At 48.8% G+C, this 20045-nt stretch overlaps 2 protein-coding genes across 14 annotated transcripts in view; both read left to right on the forward strand.

Annotated features, from left to right (window-relative positions):
• The first annotated feature begins 526 nt into the window (after window positions 1-526).
• Window positions 527-5846, forward strand: MAMSTR (MEF2 activating motif and SAP domain containing transcriptional regulator). 3 transcript variants are annotated; one of them, XM_059045289.2, is made up of 10 exons: window positions 527-600; window positions 1153-1236; window positions 2349-2441; window positions 3098-3237; window positions 3417-3601; window positions 3934-4036; window positions 4250-4444; window positions 4730-4939; window positions 5018-5072; window positions 5276-5846. In XM_059045289.2, the coding sequence occupies exons 2-10, from the start codon at window positions 1179-1181 to the stop codon at window positions 5557-5559; spliced, it is 1323 nt and encodes a 440-aa protein (XP_058901272.1). In that variant the 5' UTR covers window positions 527-600; window positions 1153-1178; the 3' UTR covers window positions 5560-5846. The 3 variants fall into 3 exon arrangements, with proteins under 3 accessions (XP_058901272.1, XP_058901275.1, XP_066874277.1); XM_059045292.2 differs by having other exon boundaries at window positions 2403-2441; XM_067018176.1 differs by having other exon boundaries at window positions 531-600; window positions 1158-1236; window positions 2403-2441.
• The window catches only part of NTN5 (netrin 5), a 51976-nt gene continuing 36824 nt past the window's right edge, over window positions 4894-20045 (forward strand). For 6 of the 11 annotated variants that reach the window (XM_067018163.1, XM_067018173.1, XM_067018165.1 and 3 more), the window contains exons 1-2: window positions 4985-5072; window positions 18891-18965. The gene's annotated coding sequence lies outside the window, so the exon portion shown is untranslated. Of the gene's footprint in view, window positions 4940-4984; window positions 5073-5946; window positions 7547-18890; window positions 18966-20045 lie in introns of those variants that run through there. The other 5 variants (XM_067018167.1, XM_067018168.1, XM_067018171.1 and 2 more) reach the window with 5 other exon arrangements.

A 20045-nucleotide genomic window follows, 5' to 3' on the forward strand; every position in this document is an offset into this window, starting at 1 on the left:
TCCCCGTTCTGGAATCCCTTTTCCCTCACATCCGAAAGTATGGGCCCGCAACCCACTCCTCCCTCGGGCCCAGGAGTCCAAGCCTCTGCCTCTTTTTCTTCAAACGCAGGAATTCAGGTCTCCAGCCCCCTCCTCCCTCAGACCCAGAAGCTCGGGGCTCCAGTTTGAACTTTTCCCTCCCCTGAATCCGACTCTCCCTGCTGCGTCAGGGAAAAAGTAAGCGACAGGTGGCACCTGCCTATAGGGCCGGGGCACGACCACCTGCCGCTGCTGCTCACCCTGAGCCCCTCTCCTGGCACCTGCTTCTGTCAGTCCGCCCGCCGCTGCCCCTTTCGACCCCGCAGCCCCAGGACGTGGAGGAGGAGCGAGCCGGGAACCCCGACTTCCGCCCCGCCCCAGGCCCTCCCAGTCCGTGCTCCCGCCCCTTCTCAGGACGCCAGGAGGGGCTCCTGTCTCCCCCCGCCCCTCTCCATCGCTCCCGACACGCCCCCAAAAGGGGGGTACGAGGCGGTCCCAGGCTGGTAGGGCGGAGCCTGCCGCCTCCAGCCTTGACTGCGGGACTCAACCCGCTCCAGAGCACAGCTGAGCCGAGCCCACCTGGTGAGAAGCCCCTGGAGTGGGGGGTGGGGAGGGGAACCCGCCTTAACTCTTCTGTCACCTCCCTGATCCTAGTCCCTTCCCCACAGACCGTGGCGGCTGACACCCACCCACGCCCTTCTCAAATGCAGGTGGCAGAGACCCTTCCATTCCCCAGGGACCTATCGGGTCCCCTTTCCCCTCTTGATCAAGGCTGTTGGATTCTAGGCCCCTTAGAGTATTGAGTTCCTTCCCTTCATCCCCTTTTCCTCCCTCTCCTTTCATAGACCCGGGGTCCAGGCCACCAGTGCCCTCCTTCTTAGGACCCAGGAGTCCCAGATCTGAGGTCCTTCCTCCCCCAGACTCCAGGAGTTGGGGCCCTCAGCGCGTCCTCCCTCACACCCAGGAGTCTGGGCTCCCAGCCCCCTCCTCCCCCAGGATCCAGAAGTTATGGCCCAAGGCCGCTCCCAGCTCTAAGTTCCTCAGGCCCTTTCCCTGCTGCGTTCACATGCAAGGGACGCCTCCTGACCGCCACTCTGACCCTGCCTCCTGGGGGGGCCCTGCTCTCCCCCCCAGTCCAGGTCCCCATCCCGGCCTTGGCAATGACCCTGGCAGCTTCCTCCCAGCGCTCCCAAATCATTCGCTCCAAGTTCCGATCTGGTGAGAGTCTTCTCTCTGTGCACATAGGGAAGGGATCCTCCTAGTCCTGGGAATATACTCTAAGTCTGGGAGTCCGCACGGCGGCGTGACACGGGAGGGGGGGGGTAGTGACACATGCCAAAGGCATGTGTTTTCTGTGCAAGAGATTATTTATGTAAAGGAGGCCCCAGCAAAGGGGTGGAGTTGTGGTTGACAGTGAGTGTGCAAATGGCTGGTGCAATGCTCACGAGAATAGTGGGGAATGGGCGGCTAGGGGTGGGTGTGCAGAGGACCAGGTACTGCAAAGGAACAGGGGCTTAAATTGACACCCGTGCAAATCGGAGGAGCGCCCAGTGTGGGACTGTGGGCAAGGGGACAATGAGCTCTCAAGCCTTGAAAGCGTCAAAGGTTGCATTTCAGGTCCCAGCGCAAGTGAAAAGTGTGCCAGTGGGTACACCTGGAGGTCAAGTCCTGAGCAGACAGAGCGTACTTGAGTGTGCAAATGAGCCTGCTTCTGTGGCTGGGTGGGTGCGAAGACACCAGTAACCAAAGAGCAAGGAGTGTGCAAAAGAGTGCACGTGTACAAAGAAATGTGCAAAGAGAGATCCTTGCTCCAGAACCGGGGGCCCAATTCTGAATGCGTTAACGTGGCTGGGTGTGTGCCGAGACAGTGAGCCTAGGATGAAGAGTGGCAAAGGGTACCAGTGCACAAAAGTGCTGTAGATGCAAAAATAGAGCCCAGGGAAATGTGTGTTTGAAGGAGGGTGTGCAAAGGGGGCGACTGAGGGGAGGCCCAGAGGTAGTGCAGAAGGGAGTGGGCGTGTGCAAAACGGGGTGCGGGGATAAAAGCGGGCGAGGTACAAACGCTAAGATGGTGATTGGGCGGAGGATGGGGTGGGCATCAGCTGACGAAGGGGGCAGGTGGAGGAGTTGGGGGCAGGGCTGCCTCCTGCCTGCACCGCTGGCCGGCTCCTGGCCCCAGAACAGCTCTGGCCTTCAGCGCTGTGCTGGCAGGGAATGAGCAGGAGGCCCGGGAAGGGAGCAGGCTGCCCGCCCACCCGCCTGCACGGGGTGTGTAAGGGGGCTGGGCACACGTGTCCCGCCCACAACTGCAGCTCACACTGGCCCGCCAGGCCAGGCTCTCGGACACTCCCTGCCCGCCTTTCTCCTCCCACCTCCCTCCACAGCCCTCCAGCTTCGGATCCACAGACGCTATCAGGACACGAGTAAGTGTGGGCCCTGAAAGGGAGGGGACGGCGGCCCCACTCCCTTGGGGCACCCTGGAGTGCAGCTGCCACACATCTTGCTTCGTTCCGAGCCTCAGTCCCTATGCCCCAGGGTACATTGCAATCCCATCCTGCCCTTCCCCAGGACCCAGGAGTACAGATCCCTGGCTGCCCCACCCCTAGGAGCTTTTCTTCCTGCTCTTGGGCTTTTCCCACTCCAATGAAATGCATGAATCCAGATCCTGTTTCTTTGGAGAAGACAGGCATCCCACACCCCACACCTGGCACACATACAAATCTCAGGATGTGGCTTTCAGCTTCTCTCTCTCCCCAAGAACCGGGAGTGCTGGTCCCACCCCCGTCCCAGCAAAACCCCAGAAATCTGTGATCCTCAGCTACCACACCCCTTGGTGACTGAGGATGAGATTCCTGCCTTTCTTGAGAATGTAAAAGTCTGGGTCCCTAGCACTTTTGCCCTTAGATCCAGGAGTCCAGACAACCAGCTCCCACCACTTGGGTTTCACTCCCTGGCTCTGTCCTCTTGCACCCGGGGGCTGGGGCCTCCAGGGGCCTCCTTCCCTTGCGGCCTTGCTTCTCCCTGCCTGGCTTGCTGCCTGCAGCCCTCTCAGGGTCCTCTGCTGCCTCTCCATTCTCAGATCCAGATCCATGGATCTCAGCCACAGACCCGGCTCTGGCTCCGGCCCCAGCCTCATCCTCGAGCCCAGCGCCTTTCCTCTTCAGCCCTGGGGTCCTTCTCCCTGAGCCAAAACACTACCCTTGGCAGTCCCTGAAGAAGGTGAGTCTCGACCAGAGTGAAGGGAAAGTCCCCCTGAGAGTCTAGCCTTGGTCCTCCTTACTGCTGCTCATTTTGCTGCTCTCTGATGGGGACAAGCCGACCCCATACTTTTCATGGGGCTCTGGGGCAGGAAAGTGGGAATGGAGCAGAAGCGTGTGACATCATACCTGCTTTTTCAGGAATCTCCCAAGATCTCCCAACATTGGAGGGAGCCCAAGCCCAAGAGGAACTTGACATACCACCAGTACATGCCCCCGGAGCCGAGACAAGGGTCCAGGGCAGACCCCCAGGCTGAAGGGTCGGCCTTGGGTCCCCCTGGACCACCTCCATGGGAATGGACAAACTCACAGCAGCCACCTCCTAGGTATGACCCCTGTTTTTGTCCTCTGGGAAGTTCAGGCCCCCAGCTCCCTCCTCCCCCAGGACTCAAGAGTCCAAATCCCCGGCCCTCTTCCTTCAGTTCCCAGAAATCCTGACCTCATACCCGAGAGCCTGAGCCACCTCCTCCCCACCCCGGCCCCCTGCCCCGGTTCCTCTTCTCTCAGGCACCGGAACTAGCCTCCTCTGTTCTCTCGGAGCTTCAGAACTCAGGTCCCTTGCTTTCCTGCATCTTCCTGAGCCCCTGTCTTTGAGGACTCCAGAATGCCTGTTCTCTCTGCTCCTTCTAACCTGTTTTCCCCTTACAACTCTCGCCAGGATGAAGCCCAGTCCCCTCACTCCCTCCCCACCAGGAGTCCCCAGCCCCTCGCCCTCTCCACACAAGTTGGAACTTCAGACTCTCAAACTGGAGGAGCTGACGGTGAGTTTGGGGAGTAGCTTCGCAGGCTGGCCCTCTCGCTCAGTGGGGACCCAGAAGTCTAACCTTGCAGCCTCTGCTCCATTGGAGATCCAGGACCTAGGGTCCCCAGTCCCTCCTCTCTCGGTTTCCAAATGTCCAGCTCCGACCCCCCCCCCCCCGCCACCTGCACCCCGGAGCCCGCCTAGCACGGCCTCTCTCCGCCTCCCTCCCTAGGTCTCAGAGCTCCGGCAGCAGCTGCGCCTGCGGGGCCTCCCGGTGTCTGGGACCAAGTCGATGCTCCTGGAGCGCATGCGCGGCGGCGCCCCGCCCCGCGAGCGGCCGAAGCCGCGGCGCGAGGACTGCCCGGCTGGAGCTCCCTGGCCTCGCTTCAGGCGCAAGGCTTTGGGAGCCGCTGGGAGGCCGGACTCGGTGAGAGCGGGACTACGCGCGTGGACCAATGAGGAGAAGACAAAGCGGGACGGGGCGGGAAGTCGAGAAAAGAATAGCCAATAAAGTGGGGGGTGCGGTTAAGAGCAAAGGGGGAGGATCTTAAGGTAAGGGAAGCCAATGAAAGCATAGGGGGCGAGGCCGAAGGGAGGCATGGATGAGTGAAGACCCGGGCCGGAACCACGACGTGGAGCCACAGGTAGCGAGCGGATGGGGTTGCTCCCAGTGGGCGCGGCGTATAGAAACTCGCCCTCTTCGCCGTTCTAGTTGAAGCCGAGTCCAACATCTCACTCGCTGTCCCCTCCACGTGCCGCGGAAACCCTTGGGACGGCACCGGCTCCTGCTTCGGCTCCGGCTGCATCGACGACTCAGGCTCCGGCTCCAGCTCCAGCTCCAGTGCCGATCCCTTCTTCAGCACCAGCCTCGACAGCCCTGACACTGGAGGAGGAGCTTCAGGAAGCGATCCGCAGAGCGCAGGTGAGAGGGAGCGGGCCTGGGGTCTCAGTCAGGATCCGGCTGGAGTCCCAGGTTTACGCCAGTTCTGCCCGTCCACAGTTGCTTCCGAACCGGGGCATCAATGACATCCTGGACGATCAGGTGGAGCCTGAGGGTAAGAGCCGAAGTCCTGGATTTGGGGGGAAAGAGGGTCGAGGTTCTGGGCTTCTGGGTTCGAGGGAGGAATAGGTTGGTGTCTGGACTCCTGAGTCCTAGGGAGGAGAGCACTGCGGACCTAGGCTCCTGGAAAGGACGAATAGGGAGCAGGGGTCCGGATCCCTGCCTTCCTAAGCTCACACTTCATTCCTTCCCCTACAGACATGCTGCCCCCCATGCCCCTGGACTTCCCCGGCTCCTTCGACTTGCTCTCCCCCTCCCCGGACTCTGAAGGCCTCTCATCTGTCTTCTCTTCCTCGCTCCCATCCCCCACGAACTCCCCGTCCCCCTCTCCCAGGGGCCCCACCGACTCCTTGGATTGGCTGGAGGCTCTGAGTGGGGGTCCCCCACTGGGCTGTGGCCCCCCAGCCCCCAGCATTTTCTCTGCTGACTTATCTGATTCCAGTGGCACCAGGCTGTGGGACCTGCTGGAGGATCCATGGTGATGGATTTTGGGGTTTCCAGGGACTGTGAACTGGTGGGGATGGAGAGGCCACACAGATAGACTCCCTGAGGGAGGGGTTGGAACACCCAGCAGAGTCCCCCCCACCACAGACACAAAATCAGAGACAACTCTCATCCCCACCTGGCCCCTGCGCTGCTGCTGACGTGCCAACCTCCTGACTTCCGCCTGACCTCCATATGATCCCCTCCATGGCTGTGTAGTTGGGGGCAAAGAGGTTTCATTTGCTGCTGACCAGGGCAAAACAAGCTGCTTGCTGCTTCCCTCAGAGACCTCATGGATGTTTTTGTTCCCACTTTCATCCTCCCATCCCACTGACTAGATGGGCGCCTGTTGCTGGGGAGTCTGGAAGGTGGTCTATGCTTTTTGGATGCAGGAGAGGGACGGGGAAGAGTAGGGAGAGAGAACAGCCTGCCAGGCCCTTGGCTTCTGATTGGAGAGGAGACAAATCGGATGTGTCCTATCTGAGGTCAGATTCTCTCGGAAGCAGAGTCTGAGACAAGATTTGTGTATCCATGACTTAGGAAAGCAATGCTCCCAGGAGAAACCAATGAAGGCATAGATGAAACGGGACAGCGATGGGGAAGAAGAGTAGCTAGAATGTGATTTCAGGTGAAGTCCCAACATCAGCCTGATCCCCTGGGGAGCTCTGGAGCGTACATCTAGTTGTAGAGTCTTTCCCACCTTGAGGCAAAGGGAACTGGGCCTTTGAGGCAAAGGGAGATCCCTGTTTGGGTTTCTTATTGCTGAATAACAAACCACCCCCAAATTTCGAGTCTTAATTACTCTCTGTGATTGTTCACAAGTCCATGGATTGACCGGGCTCAGTGAGGCACCATATAATGTCAACTAAAGCTGCAGTCATCTTAGGGCCCAACTGGGCTGGAGCATCCAAGATGGTACACTCAGGTGCATCTGGCACCTTGGCAGGGATGGCTAACTATGCTTGACCCTACTGGGCTGTGGGATATCTGGACTTCTCTCCTTCTCCGAGTAGTCTCCGTGCTCTTCCTCTCCGTGTGGTTTCTTCCTCCAGCAGACAGCTGGACCCCTGACATGGTAGCTCAGTGAGCATTCCTAGGAGAGGAAGCAAAAACGCCCAGTCTCTTATTAAAGACTAAGCTTGGAACTGGCACAGTGTCACTTCCACCACATTTTATTGGTTAATGCAAGTCAAGGTAGCCCAGACTGAATATGGGAGAAGACTACACAAATGTATGAATGTCGGGGGCAGGGTCATTGGGCACTGTCTTTGGAGACCTGCCACTACACCCCTCTAGGCAGTCATGGGCCACAGGTCGCAAGAAGGGGGCAGGATATAAACTCCAGGCACCTCAAGCTCAAGGGCAGTCCTGGGAACAAGGTTGCAGGGTAAGCCCCTAGCAGCGAACTGTTCTAAAATATAGCTTTATTATCATTCAGGTATGGTGAGGCCAATAGATCGGGAGACAACTGCCACTGAAAAGATAGTTTGTTATTTTCACAGATCCCCAAAGAAGGGGGCATGCCAAGCTATGCAGGGCACCAGGGTCAGTCAGGAGTTAGAGGGGAAGAGGAGAAACTTGGACAAGAGTCTTTACTGTGGTTTCCTTGGGAAGCAACAGATGAGGCAGGGTAAGCTTAGGATTGTCTAGTTTGAGTAATTTCAGCAGGCTCTGGGGTATAAGGGTTGTCCCGGGTTGCCCGGAACTTGGCCCTGGGGTGATTAGGCAGATGAATAGTGCCCTGAAGTATAGAATGCCATGAAGGAAGTGGCTGCGGGTGTGGGCTCTGGGTTTGTTGCTTTGCATGTGAAAGGCATACTTACATGTCAGTCCTTTATCACCTCTAGGAATTGGCTAGCCCTGGGAGGGGCAGTCCCTCCAATGTCAGCAAGGCCCCAGATGTCAGAGCACCAGAAATACAGAAATAAAAAAGCCATGATTAATGCATAAAGCACACAGAAGCCGGGTGTTGGGTGCACAGAACTGGTAAGAGGAACCCGAGGGGACCTGGGCAGGCTGCAAACAGTGTCCACTACAGGTGGGAATGTACAGTGGATTAGTTACGTGTTACAGGACCTAGAACCAGTGACTTCCTCTGGCTTGCCGTCATGTCAGTTTCCTTATTTGTACTTAACAGCCCAGTGTGGCTGAGAGAGTTCACTGACAGTGTCCATGAACCGGACCTGGCACGTGACACGTGATGATAAATATTAATCACCATTATGAGCTGTTGATCGGCAATTCTAGTGCCTCGAAGTGTGTAAAGTCTGGTGAACATTGAAGATCCAAGATAAAAATGGAAGGGACCAAAAAAAAAAAAAAAAGGAAGGGAGGAAGGGAACAAATGCTCGTTACCATGAGGCAAAGGGAATCTTGGATGTCTTCCAAACCAGTCGGGTAGAATTTGTCCTCCTTACTTTCCAGATGAATTAATTAAAGATCAGAGAAGGGGAGCAACGTGCTCAGTGTCACACAGACAGGAGGTGTACCCCAGGAGTGGGGTTTTAAATCAGGTTAATATGTCTACAGCCTGTGCCCTCAGGGTTGAAAAATCAAAGAACCTCAATCTCTGCCCTGGTGAAGCTCAGACATTCGCAAAGAGAGTCCCAGTGCAGGGTGATAGGTATTTTCATGACAATGGTACAAGGAGTAGGAGGTGCGTGACTCCTAGAAAGTGACCAGAGGCTGCCGGGGGAATGGGACCGGGTGGTCAGAGAAAATATTTTCGCCAAGACTCAGAGGGTGAGGAGGAGCTGGTCAGAGGAACCCCTTGGAAGACAGCATCCTTGTAGAGGGAGAAGAACATGCAAAAGCTTGAAGGCGTGAAGGGTGCTGCTACCTGGGGAAACTTGTGAGGTCAGGGTTCCTGGAGTAAGAAGAGGTGGGTGTTGGTGCTGTGGCAGAATTCAGGGCTGAAGAGGTGGGTGGTGGCCGAGTCCTGCAGGACCCTTCACATCAGGATGGAAATTGGCGGGAGAAAGGGTACAGTCAGCCCTGGAAAGATCAGAAGGGGTCTGGCGGGTCTTCCTCTGTCTCCCTTTCCCTTCTGACGCTTCTGTGCCTCTCCCCCTGTGTCAGTCTGTTCCCATCTCTGCCTGCCTCTGTCTTCACCCTGTCCCCATCTCTCCTGTGTCCAGAGGAGGGCGGCCTTGGGCTGAGAGTCTGTGGGTCCTGTGTGCAGCCTCAAAGAGGGGGCTAGGGGCGGCGAAGGCATTCTCTGGCAGGTGGAGATCTGAAAGGCAGCCCCGCCCAGGATTGCGAGGAGTGTTCAGGTTTGAGTCCGGGAGTCGGAGGGACGGGCTTGGGTCCTGCGTTCTCCATGGCCTGTCCCTCAGCCCTTTTCCAGGCTGGTCGGCGACTTCCTCCTGCCCCTGAGGCAAGGACTGGGCCTCCCCCAAGGGGGTGGGGAGAAATGAGGGCTGGAGCTCTGTGGCAGCTGGGGGGGGAGGATGAGGTCAGATGGGGACCCCTCCCCGCACCATGCTGTCACCCCACGATCTCAACGGAAGCATGAAAAATACCAAGACTATATTTGACAAATTACCAATTTGTTCTATAGACCTATTCGCCAGAGAGATACATTCCTATTCACTGGGTAGACTGAAGAAGAATATCGTTTGCTTTTCTCGCCCTTCTCCCTCTCCCTCCTTCTCTTCTGCTTCCTCTTCTCTCCCCACCCCACCCCATTTCTCCCTCCTTTCTCTGTTACCACATAGCTAATTGGCTGTTTCCAATCACTGACTCCTAGTCTGCCTTTTACCTCTACGTTATTATTATTATTATTATCATCATCATTGTTATTTGGCCTCGCAGTTTGTGGGACCTTAGTTTCCCAACCGGAGATTGAACCTGGGCCCTCAGCAATGAAAGCATGGGGTCCCAACCACGGGACCGCCAGGGAATTTCCATCGTCCACCTTATTTTTACTTTCCGCTTCACCAGAGGTGACCACCCCCCCAGCTCCCAACTCCACCAACCACCTGAGACCCTCGTTATCATCAAGCACAGCCTCTTAGGGACCGGTGGCAGAATTTCTCTGGGAAACACACCCAGGAGAGCTTGACACAGAAGCAGGTGCCATGGTGGTTGAGGGTCATCTCTGGGGCCAGCTTCACCTGTGTGGACTTATCTCTCCATCACTAGCTGCCCGGCCTAGGGCAAGCCATGGAACCTCTCTGTGCCTCAGTTTCTTCGTTCATATAATGGGAGCAAGGGCAGTAGTACTTTGTGTGACTGGTGTGAGGAATAAATGAGTTAATAATGAGTTAATATTAATAATAAAATATAATTTTATTATTATATAATATAATTATATATTATAATTTTATATATTATTATATATTATATATATTATATTATATATAATAATATATAATAATATATATAATATAATATAATATATAATATATATATAATATATAATAATAATATATATATTATAATAATATATATATTATAATAATATAATATAATAATAATATAATAATATAATATAATAATATATTATAATAATCATATATAATATATAATATATAATAATTATATATAATATATAATATAATTATATTATATATTATATATATTATATTATATTATATTATATATTATATTGTATTATATAATTAATAATATAATAATATTAATAATGAGTTAATATTAATAATATAATTATATTATTATATAATATAATATAATTATTATATATTATAATTTTATATATTATATAATATATAATTATATTATTATATTATATTATTTAATATAATATAATAATATTAATAATGAGTTAATATTAATAATGAGTTAATAATGAGTTAATATTAATAATATAATATAATTATATTATATAATATAATATAATTATTATATATTATAATTTTATATATAATATACAATATAATATATTATATTATATATATTATATATAATAATATAATATAATTATATTATATAATATAATAATATTAATAATGAGTTAATAATGAGTTAATGTGCGAGGTGCTTAGAACAGCGCCTGACGTATAGTAGGTGCTCATTAAGTGTCAGTAACTGTCACCGCCCCACAGGATTGACTTGATTTCCACTCCTCTGCCAAGTGGCTGGGTCCCCCCACGCGGCGACTGTGTGTGCACGAGGGTTGCCCTGCCCTTGGCGTTGTCCAGCTTTCTCATCTTCAGTCTGTCCGCTGTTACCTCTTCTTCCTCTCAAATCTTGTTTATCCCTGATGGTGGATGTTGGGGATCCCCGTACCTCAGACAGCCTGGCGATGAAGACCCCAGAGCCAGGGCAGGGTGGGGTTAGATGGCTGAGGAAAAGAGGGAAGTGGGAATTGTGAACTTTCATCCTCTAGGAGACAGGCTCTCTCCTTCCCTTGGGCAAACTGCTTCAGTGCCAAACCTTCCTTCAGACTTGGAACCCAGCCCCTCCCTATCTGGGGACCCTAGACAAGTCACTTCTCCTCTCTGACCTCACAGATGACCTGGTTCCTAGGTATTTTCCCAAGAGAAGTGAAAACATGTTTGCATAAGGACTTGTACACAAATGTTGATAACAGCATCATTCATTATAGCTCTAAACTGGGGAGAGCCCAAATGTCCATCAGGTGGTGAACAGATAAGCACCCCATGGGACACCCACACGGTGGAATACTACTCAGCAGTGAAAAGGTGGTGAATGGTTGATACCTGCAAGGATATGAATGAATCTCAGAAACATGATGCTACGTGAACGAAGTCAAACACAAGACACTAAACATGGGGGCTTCCCTGGTGGCGCAGTGGTTGGGAGTCCGCCTGCCGGTGCAGGGGACGCGGGTTCGTGCCCCGGTCCGGGAAGATCCCACGTGCCGTGGAGCGGCTGGGCCCGTGAGCCGTGGCCGCTGAGCCTGCGCGTCCGGAGCCTGTGCTCCGCAACGGGAGAGGCCACAACGGTGAGAGGCCTGCGTACGCAAACAAACAGACAACAACAACAAAAAAACCCCACTAAACATGGAATGATTCTTTATGATTCTAGAAAAAGCAAGACTAGAGTGACCAGGAGGTGTAACCAAGCAGGACCCTATGGGGCCTTCCCGGGACAGATCCCCCCCATGTCCTCCACATACCTCTAGTCTGTAGAAAACCTTTAGCCTCCTAGGCCTTCCCCGAGTTACAGAGAATACATTTTATCAGAGAGGTGAGATATGCAGAAGCAAAGGAAAAAACAGTCCAGCAAGACAAAATAATAATAGTTTAGCCATTAAACAAAGTCAAGGGCCTTTAGTTCCTCCTCAAGGGCTATAGATAATATTCTGAGTCATCTCCTCTGAGCTGTTTTGCAGATACTGAAACCCCCACCAGGTGGAAAAAGCTAATCGTGTGCTGCCCACAAGCATGTAGACCCTAGACTGGTGGGAACCAGAAGGTGGGTGATGTTGACTCCCAGTTACCTCACTACCAACCAATCAGGAGAATCCAAGAGCTGAGCATGCCCCCCACAACCCCTCTCCCTTACCCTGTCTTTCAAAACCTTTCCCTGAAATCCATCGAGTCTTTTAAGCACTAGCTGCCTGGACTCCTTGCTTGGTGCCCTGCAATAAACACTGCACTTTCCTTTACCACAGCCCAGTGTCGGTAGATTGTCTTTACTCCACGCGGGCAGGCAGGCCCAAGCTAGGTTCAGTAACAGAAGCAGCTCAGTGGTTCCTTTTTAGCATATTCACAGAGTGGCCCATCCAGCAGTACAGTCAATGTCGGAGCATTTTCATCACCACAGAAAGAAACCCCATCCATGCCCATTAGCGGTCACTGCCCACTTCCTCCCAAACCTGTGCTCTTCCCACTAGCCAACCAGTAATCTACTTTTTGGTCTCTGTGGATTTGCCTGTTCTGGGTATGTCATATGAATGGAATCATATGTGGTCCATCGTGTTCAGCTTCTTTCACTCAGCATAATGTTTCCAAGGTTCACCCATGTTTCCGCATGTACAGTATTAAAATGGAGCAGGACCCTACGGTCCTTCCCCGCCACGTCCTCTGCCTGCCTTTGGTCTGTGGAAAACCTTTAGCCAAAGAATAAATGTAATCAGAGAAGTGAGAAGATGCAGAAGCAAAAAAAAAAGCAGTCGAACAGGACAAAACAATAATAGGTTAGTCACTAAGCAAAGTCAAGGACCGTTAGTTCCTCCTCAAGGGCTATAGATAATATTCTGAGCCATGTCCTGTGATCCGTCTTGTAGATACAGGCTCAGTAGTTGTGGTGCATGGGCTTAGTTGCTCCGTGGCGTGTGGGATCTTCCTGGACCAAGGCTTGAACCCGTGTCCCCTGCATTGGCAGGCGGATTCTTAACCACTGCGCCACCAGGGAAGCCCTGTTATTCTTTAAACTGTGCATTTTATGAATGTTTCACATGTATGATGTTACAATTTTTTAAAAAATAATCAGGACTTCGTAATGAACAGAAGGCAAATAAAGAAAAGGGAAGAATTAAAAACAAGTTTCAGGGTTGCGTTGTTGCAGAAGGCTTGCTGTGGCTGTTAAGAAAACATGTAAAAGAGAAATAGCTTCAAGGGGAGCAAAGTGAAGAATCACTCAATTCACTTTGGCCCGAGTTTGAGATCCGAGGATCTCGCTTAGCAGACTGACTTCAAAGCTCAGGAGAAGTGATAAAAAGACTAAAAGAGACCTCATTCAAAGAGAAATGTAATTGAAAATGCTGCCATTTTCCCCCAAAGAAATCGGAGAAAATTTTAAAAGATGGTAATATCCAACTTTGGCAAGACTGTGGGAGAATGGGCTTGGACAGAATATAAATTTTTTCACAAGTTATACAGCATAGTTAATTTTTTTTTTTTTTTTTCCGGTATGCGGTCCTCTCAGTGCTGTGACCTCTCCCGTCGCGGAGCACAGGCTCCAGACGCGCAGGCGCAGCGGCCACGGCTCACGGGCCCAGCCGCTCCGTGGCACGTGGGATCTTCCCGGACCGGGGCACGAACCCGCGTCCCCTGCATCGGCAGGCGGACTCTCAACCACTGCGCCACCAGGGAAGCCCCCCAAGACTCTTGAGTTAACCCTTTACTGCACACCTGGGATGCTGTCAGGATACGGAAACACCCAGAAAGAAACACCTAGTATGCATGCGTAAAGATTTCCCACACTATAGCCCAAAATGGCAAATGATAAGGATATTCTCCCCAGCATTATTTGTAATAGCAAAAAATAACAAACACCCTAAAAACCTTCAGGTGGAGTATGGATGTGCCATAGTTGACGAATACAATAGAATCTTTTGCAACTACCAAAAGAGATTGGAAAGATGCTTACTACACAAAGCAGATTTTAAAAGAACAGCAAGTTCCAAAGTTTGTATGGTTGTATATGTAAACAAAAAATGACACATGATCTTTTTACATTTTAATTTTTAAGTTTCTTTTAGTTTTCTTTTTTTTTTTTTTTTTTTGCGGTATGCGGGCCTCTCACTGTTGTGGCCTCTCCCGTTGCGGAGCACAGGCTCCGGACGCGCAGGCCTAGCGGCCATGGCTCACGGGCTTAGTTGCTCCGCGGCACGTGGGATCCTCCCGGACCAGGGCACGAACCCGTGTCTCCTGCATCGGCAGGCGGATTCTCAACCACTGCGCCACCAGGGAAGCCCTAGTTTTCTTTTTAAGAGCTTGGTTTGTTCCCTCTAGATGGCTCAAGAATTTATCCCCCTAGATGGTTAAGAATTTATCTTTTAATCATTAATTTGTAATGTTACCCTCAACATACATTAAATTCCCAAATGAATCGCTGTCCATTTCTGACCTTTCTAGGCAGTTCCCTTCATCTGTTTTCCATGCACTGGGATCCCGCTGTTTTATTTATTGAGGTGTGACATTAGTTTTTAACATCTGGTAGAGCCTGCCCTGCTCAGCACTCTCTGCTTTTGGAAGTTTTAAAGTTATTCTATTATTAAACTTTTTTTTTTGGGGGGGGGGGTCTAAAGTGATGTTTCTGGCCCCAAAATAAAAATGTGAGAGTCATCAAAATACAGCATGTGAAACTATGAAATCACCCAGGGAGAACAATAGGCCATGGATAGAACCCTAGGAAAACTAATTCTTGGAAGGAACACCCCATGACCACGAACATAATTAATTAAATTAAAATGGACGGGGCAACAGCCAGCCTTTTACTGAAGCTTGCTTCACGGAAGAAACTCCATAAAATCGCCAGAAACAACCCTCTCCCCTCCCCACTTTCTTAGGTACTTTTAGTTTGCCTAAGGTTGCTGTAACAAAGTACCCCAAACCGAGTGGCTTAAAAAGCAGAAATGTAGGGTTGCGGGGTCAGAATAATTCCCTAGCTAATGACAGGAGACGCAGTAGTGAGGAATCCGAGGAGAAAATACCTCCTATCCTAATGTCCCACCACGTACAGTCAGCCTCCAGAATCTAAAGTGACCTGAGAAATCACCCCCTTCCCTCAGCTGTGGGGTAGAGAGGGTGAGCTGTAAAAAGAAGCAGTTGGGAGTAGATCTCGGGACAGTGATGGAGGGGGAAGGAAAATAAGCAACCTGAAAATGAACACATATCTTCATGTGCTGATTGACATTTGCTTATCATCATTTTCAAACCATCTGTTCAGGTTTTTTTTGCCCACGTATTCTAATGAAGTTTTGGTCTTTTTCTGTTGACTTATAGACATTCTTTCTATCTTCTGCATATGAACCTTGTTAAATGTAGATACTGCAAACATGAAAAGTGTCTTTTTTTTCTTTAGCTTTTTTTTTTTGCCACACCTTGTGGCACGCAGAACTTTCCGGATCATAAATTGAACCTGCACGCCCTGTGGTGGAAGCACTGCGTGTTAACCGCTGGACCACCAGGGAAGTCTGAAAAGAGTCTTAGTGAATCAAAGTTTTTCATTTTAATGAAATGCAACGTACCAAATTTTTTATGGTTACTGCTTCTTTTGTGTGTGTGTCTTAGTTAAGAAACCTAGGGCTTCCCTGGTGGCGCAGTGGTTGAGAATCCGCCTGCAGATGCAGGAGACATGGGTTCGTGCCCTGGTCCGGGAAGATCCCACATGCCGTGGAGCAACTAAGCCCGTGAGCCATGGCCGCTAGGCCTGCGCGTCCGGAGCCTGTGCTCCGCAATGGGAGAGGCCACAACAGTGAGAGGCCCGCATACCGCAAAAAAAAAAAAAAAAAAAAAGAAACCTTTGCCCACATCAAGGTCATGAGCTTTTCTTCCGTGTTTTGTTCTAGAAGCTTTATGCTTTTAGCTTTCACCTTCTGGTTTGTGATGCATCTTGAATTAACATTTGTGCATGGTGTGAGGTAGGGGTCAAGGCTTACTTTTTCCTTATGGATATAGGATTGTCTTGCATTTATTTATTTAGTTAGTTTATTTTAAAATTATTTTTTTTAAATATTAGTTTTTTTAACATCGTTTTTGGAGTATAATTGCTTTACAATGGTGTGTTAGTTTCTGCTGTATAACAAAGTGAATCAGCTATACATATACGTATATCCCCATATCTCCTCACTCTTGCATCTCCCTCCCACCCTCCCTATCCCACCCCTCTAGGTGGACACAAAGCACCAAGCTGATCTCCCTGTGCTATGCGGCTGCTTCTCACTATTTATCTATTTTACATTTGGTAGTGTATATATGTCCATAGCACTCTCTCACTTTGTCCCAGCTTACCCTTCCCCTCCGCCGTGTCCTCAAGTCCATTCTCTATGCCTGCATCTTTATTCCTGTCCTGCCCCTAGGTTCTTCAGAACCAGTTTGTTTTTTTTTTTTTAGATTCTATATATATGTGTTAACATATGGTATTTGTTTTTCTCTTTCTGACTTAACTTCAATCTGTATGACAGTCTCTAGGTCCATCCACCTCACTACAAATAACTCAATTTCATTTCTTTTTATGGCTGAGTAATATTCCATTGTATATATGTGCCACATCTTCTTTATCCGTTCATCTGTCAATGGACAATTGGGTTGCTTCCATGTCCTGGCTACTGTAAATAGATCTGCAGTGAACATTGTGGTACATGACTCTTTTTGAATTATGGTTTTCTCAGGGTATATGCCCAGTAGTGGGATTGCTGGGCCGTATGGTAGTTCTATTTTTAGTTTTTTAAGGAACCCCTATACTGTACTCCATAGTGGTTGTATCAATTTACATTCCCACCAACAGTGCAGGAGGGTTCCCTTTTCTCCACGCCCTCTCCAGCATTTATTGTTTGTAGGTGTTTTGATGATGGCCATTCTGACCAGTGTGAGGTGATACCTCGTTGTAGTTTTGATTTGCGTTTCTCTAATGATTAGTGATATTGAGCATCCTTTCATGTGTTTGTTGGCAATCTGTATATCTTCTTTGGAGAAATGTCTGTTTAGGTCTTCTGCCCATTTTTGGATTGGGTTGTTTGTTTTTTTGATATTGAGCTGCTTGTATATTTTGGAGATTAATCCTTTCTCAGTTGCTTCATTTTCAAATATTTTCTCCCATTTTGAGGGCTGTCTTTTCGTCTTGTTTATGGTTTCCTTTGCTGTGCAAAAGCTTTTAAGTTTCATTAGGTCTAATTTGTTTATTTTTGGTTTTATTTCCATTTCTGTAGGAGGTGGGTCAAAAAAGATCTTGCTGTGATTTATGTCATGGAGTGTTCTGCCTATGTTTTCCTCTAAGAGTTTGATAGTGTCTGGACTTACATTTAGGCCTCTAATCCATTTAGAGTTTATTTTTGTGTATGGTGTTAGGGAGTGTTCTAATTTCATTCTTTTACATGTAGCTGTCCAGTTTTCCCAGTACGACTTATTGAAGAGGCTGTCTTTTCTCCATTGCATATTCTTGCCTCCTTTATCAAAGATAAGGTGACTGGATTGTGTGAATATCTTTGTCATAAATAAAGTGATCATATATATGTGGTCTGTTTCTGGACTCCGTATTGGATTCCGTTTCTCTGTCTTCTATGTCGGTACCACTCTGTCAGAAGTTTACCTTTATGGTAAACCTTGAAACCTGGTAATCTCACTGGTCTCTAGCCTCACGTCCACTGTTACCTCACTGGTCCATTGTCACTGTTTGCTGGTTAATGTAAATCAAATTCATTCCTCGAGGTATATTTTTAATATATTTTTTTACAGCATAACTTTCTTATAATTGTGATACAGAATTATGCACACAGAGACACACGCACTTTTAAAAATATTTATTTATTTATTTGATTTTTGGCTGCGTCAGATCTCAGTTGCAGCACACGGGCTTCGTTGCCCCATGGCATGTGGGATCTTAGTTCCCTGACCAGGGATCGAACCTGCGTCCCCTGCACTGGAAGGTGGACTCCAAACCACTGGACCACCAGGGAGGTCCCTGACCCACACTCTTTAGCTCTAACTCTGGTTCACAGGAAACGCAGGGAACACAGGAACACGTTGAACAACAGAAAGAGGACTCAACCAGCCAAATGCAAGTGACAAATGACTTGGTTTCATAACTAATTAATGGCTTTTTTAAAAAGAAAAGGAAGGGGATCATTATAGATGAAAAGATATTTAAGACTCTTGTCAACCGAAGGCAATGGGTGAGGTTTGTTTAGATCTGGATCCAAACACAGTAATGAGACATTTTTGAGACAATCAGAAAAGTTTCCACACAGACTTCTGATAGACGATATTAACATATTATTATAAAATTGTCTTAGATACTTATGTGGTTATATTTTTATTAATTCCTTATCCATTAGAGATATAGAATTCATGCATGGAAAAATTTGCTGTCTGAGATTTGCATAAAGTAAAAAGGGGGAAGGTGAGGAGCATAGATGAAAGAAGAATGGGGACATTTTGAATTGCATGACAGGCATTTACTACACTCTCTATTTTATGTATAAAATGTTTAGTTATATACACCTGTCCAGGTGGAGATGGTGGTGACTTGGACAGAATGGTTATGGTAAAGGAAGGAAAGGAGATCAGATTCAGGGTATATTTTCAAGGTAAAGCTGACAACTTGCTGGTGGATAAAATGTGAAAGAAAGAATCAAGGGTAACTTGAAGTGTTTGGCTGAAGTAAATGACAGTGCCATTTACTGACATGGGGGTAGGCAGGGGAAGGCTTGGGGGGCTGAAAGGAGGGGAGATGTTGTCACAGACATTTTGGGAAACTATGACCAACCATGATGTTGCTTTAATTTAGAAGCATGTAAAATGTGCCCCCCCCAATACATTTTTAAATGTACATGAAGAAAATCGAGAATGCTGAATTAATAAATGAACATAGAATTTCTTTTCTTTTGTTTTAAATAGCAAAACCTGGTCCAAATCCTCAAATTTGGCCCAAATAAAATTTTCCATTTCTTTCTTAGGTCCACTGATTAACTTTTCATCGACACCTCTTTGAAATTGGGTATGACCATATGACTTTCTTCAGTCACTGAAATGTGAGTGGCAAACCTTTTTTTCCTTTGTACTCATTTTTGGAGCTTCCTCCCAATTTTTTTTTTTTTTTTTTTTTTGGTCACACCGTTCATCATTTGGGATCTTGGTTCCCCCACCAGGGATGGAACCCGTGCCGCCTGCAGTGGAAGCGCGGAGTCTTAACCTCCGGACCACCAGGGAAGTCCCAGCACCTTCCCAATTCTTAGGATATTCTTTCATTACCTTTTCTTGAATCAGCTTCCTTACAAATATGGTGGCCGTGTTTGTATTAGGTGACCCGATTGAGCCAATCAGACTATCCTTTTCAGGAATGTCAAACTGTGGCAGTTTGTCAAACTGTGGCTCTAGGAGTTTCTGTTGGGCCCTTGAAATGAGACTTCTGTTTCACCATTACCTCCGCGGTCCACCATCTCTACATGCTGGAAATGTTACAGTAGCCTTCTCACTGGTCTCTCTGTCTCCATCCCTGCCCTTACAGCCCTATCTCCACATAGCAGCCAGATATGTCCACACAGCAAATCACATCATATCACTCCCCTAATCAAAGCCCTCTGATGGCTTCCCATTGGTCTTAGAATAAAACCCAAAGTCCTCATCATGGTCGACAAGGCATTTCATGGTCCCACCCTGCTAACTTCTCCACCTATATCTGTCTCCATGTGCTCCAGTCACACTGGTCTCATTTCACTCTCATGTATAACTAGACTACCCCCCCCACCCCGCCACAGGACCTTTGCACGTGGGATCTCAATCTCAAGTCAGGTGAGGATGCACATGTTGGCCTACTTCATGCCAAAGTCATAAAAGATTTTGCAGATGCAGAGACTAATCTATTTAGTTCGTTATCCAGTCATTTATGGCTGCCTAACAGATTATCCCAAAACTTAGTGGCATAAAACAAGCAAGAGTGCTGTGCTCACAGAATCTGTGAATCAGGAATTCAGCACCCCAATTTTCTTACTGCAAGCCACCGTGTCCTTCAGAGGAAGCTGATCAACTCCCCAGCTGCAGGGGGCAAAGATTTGTTGATCTGAAGCAACGTCAATCCCAGGGTCTCATTCACCATGCCTTATAAGGGGTCA

The sequence above is a fragment of the Kogia breviceps genome, chromosome 18, assembly GCF_026419965.1.
Source record: "Kogia breviceps isolate mKogBre1 chromosome 18, mKogBre1 haplotype 1, whole genome shotgun sequence".
NCBI classification, from domain to species: domain Eukaryota; kingdom Metazoa; phylum Chordata; class Mammalia; order Artiodactyla; family Physeteridae; genus Kogia; species Kogia breviceps.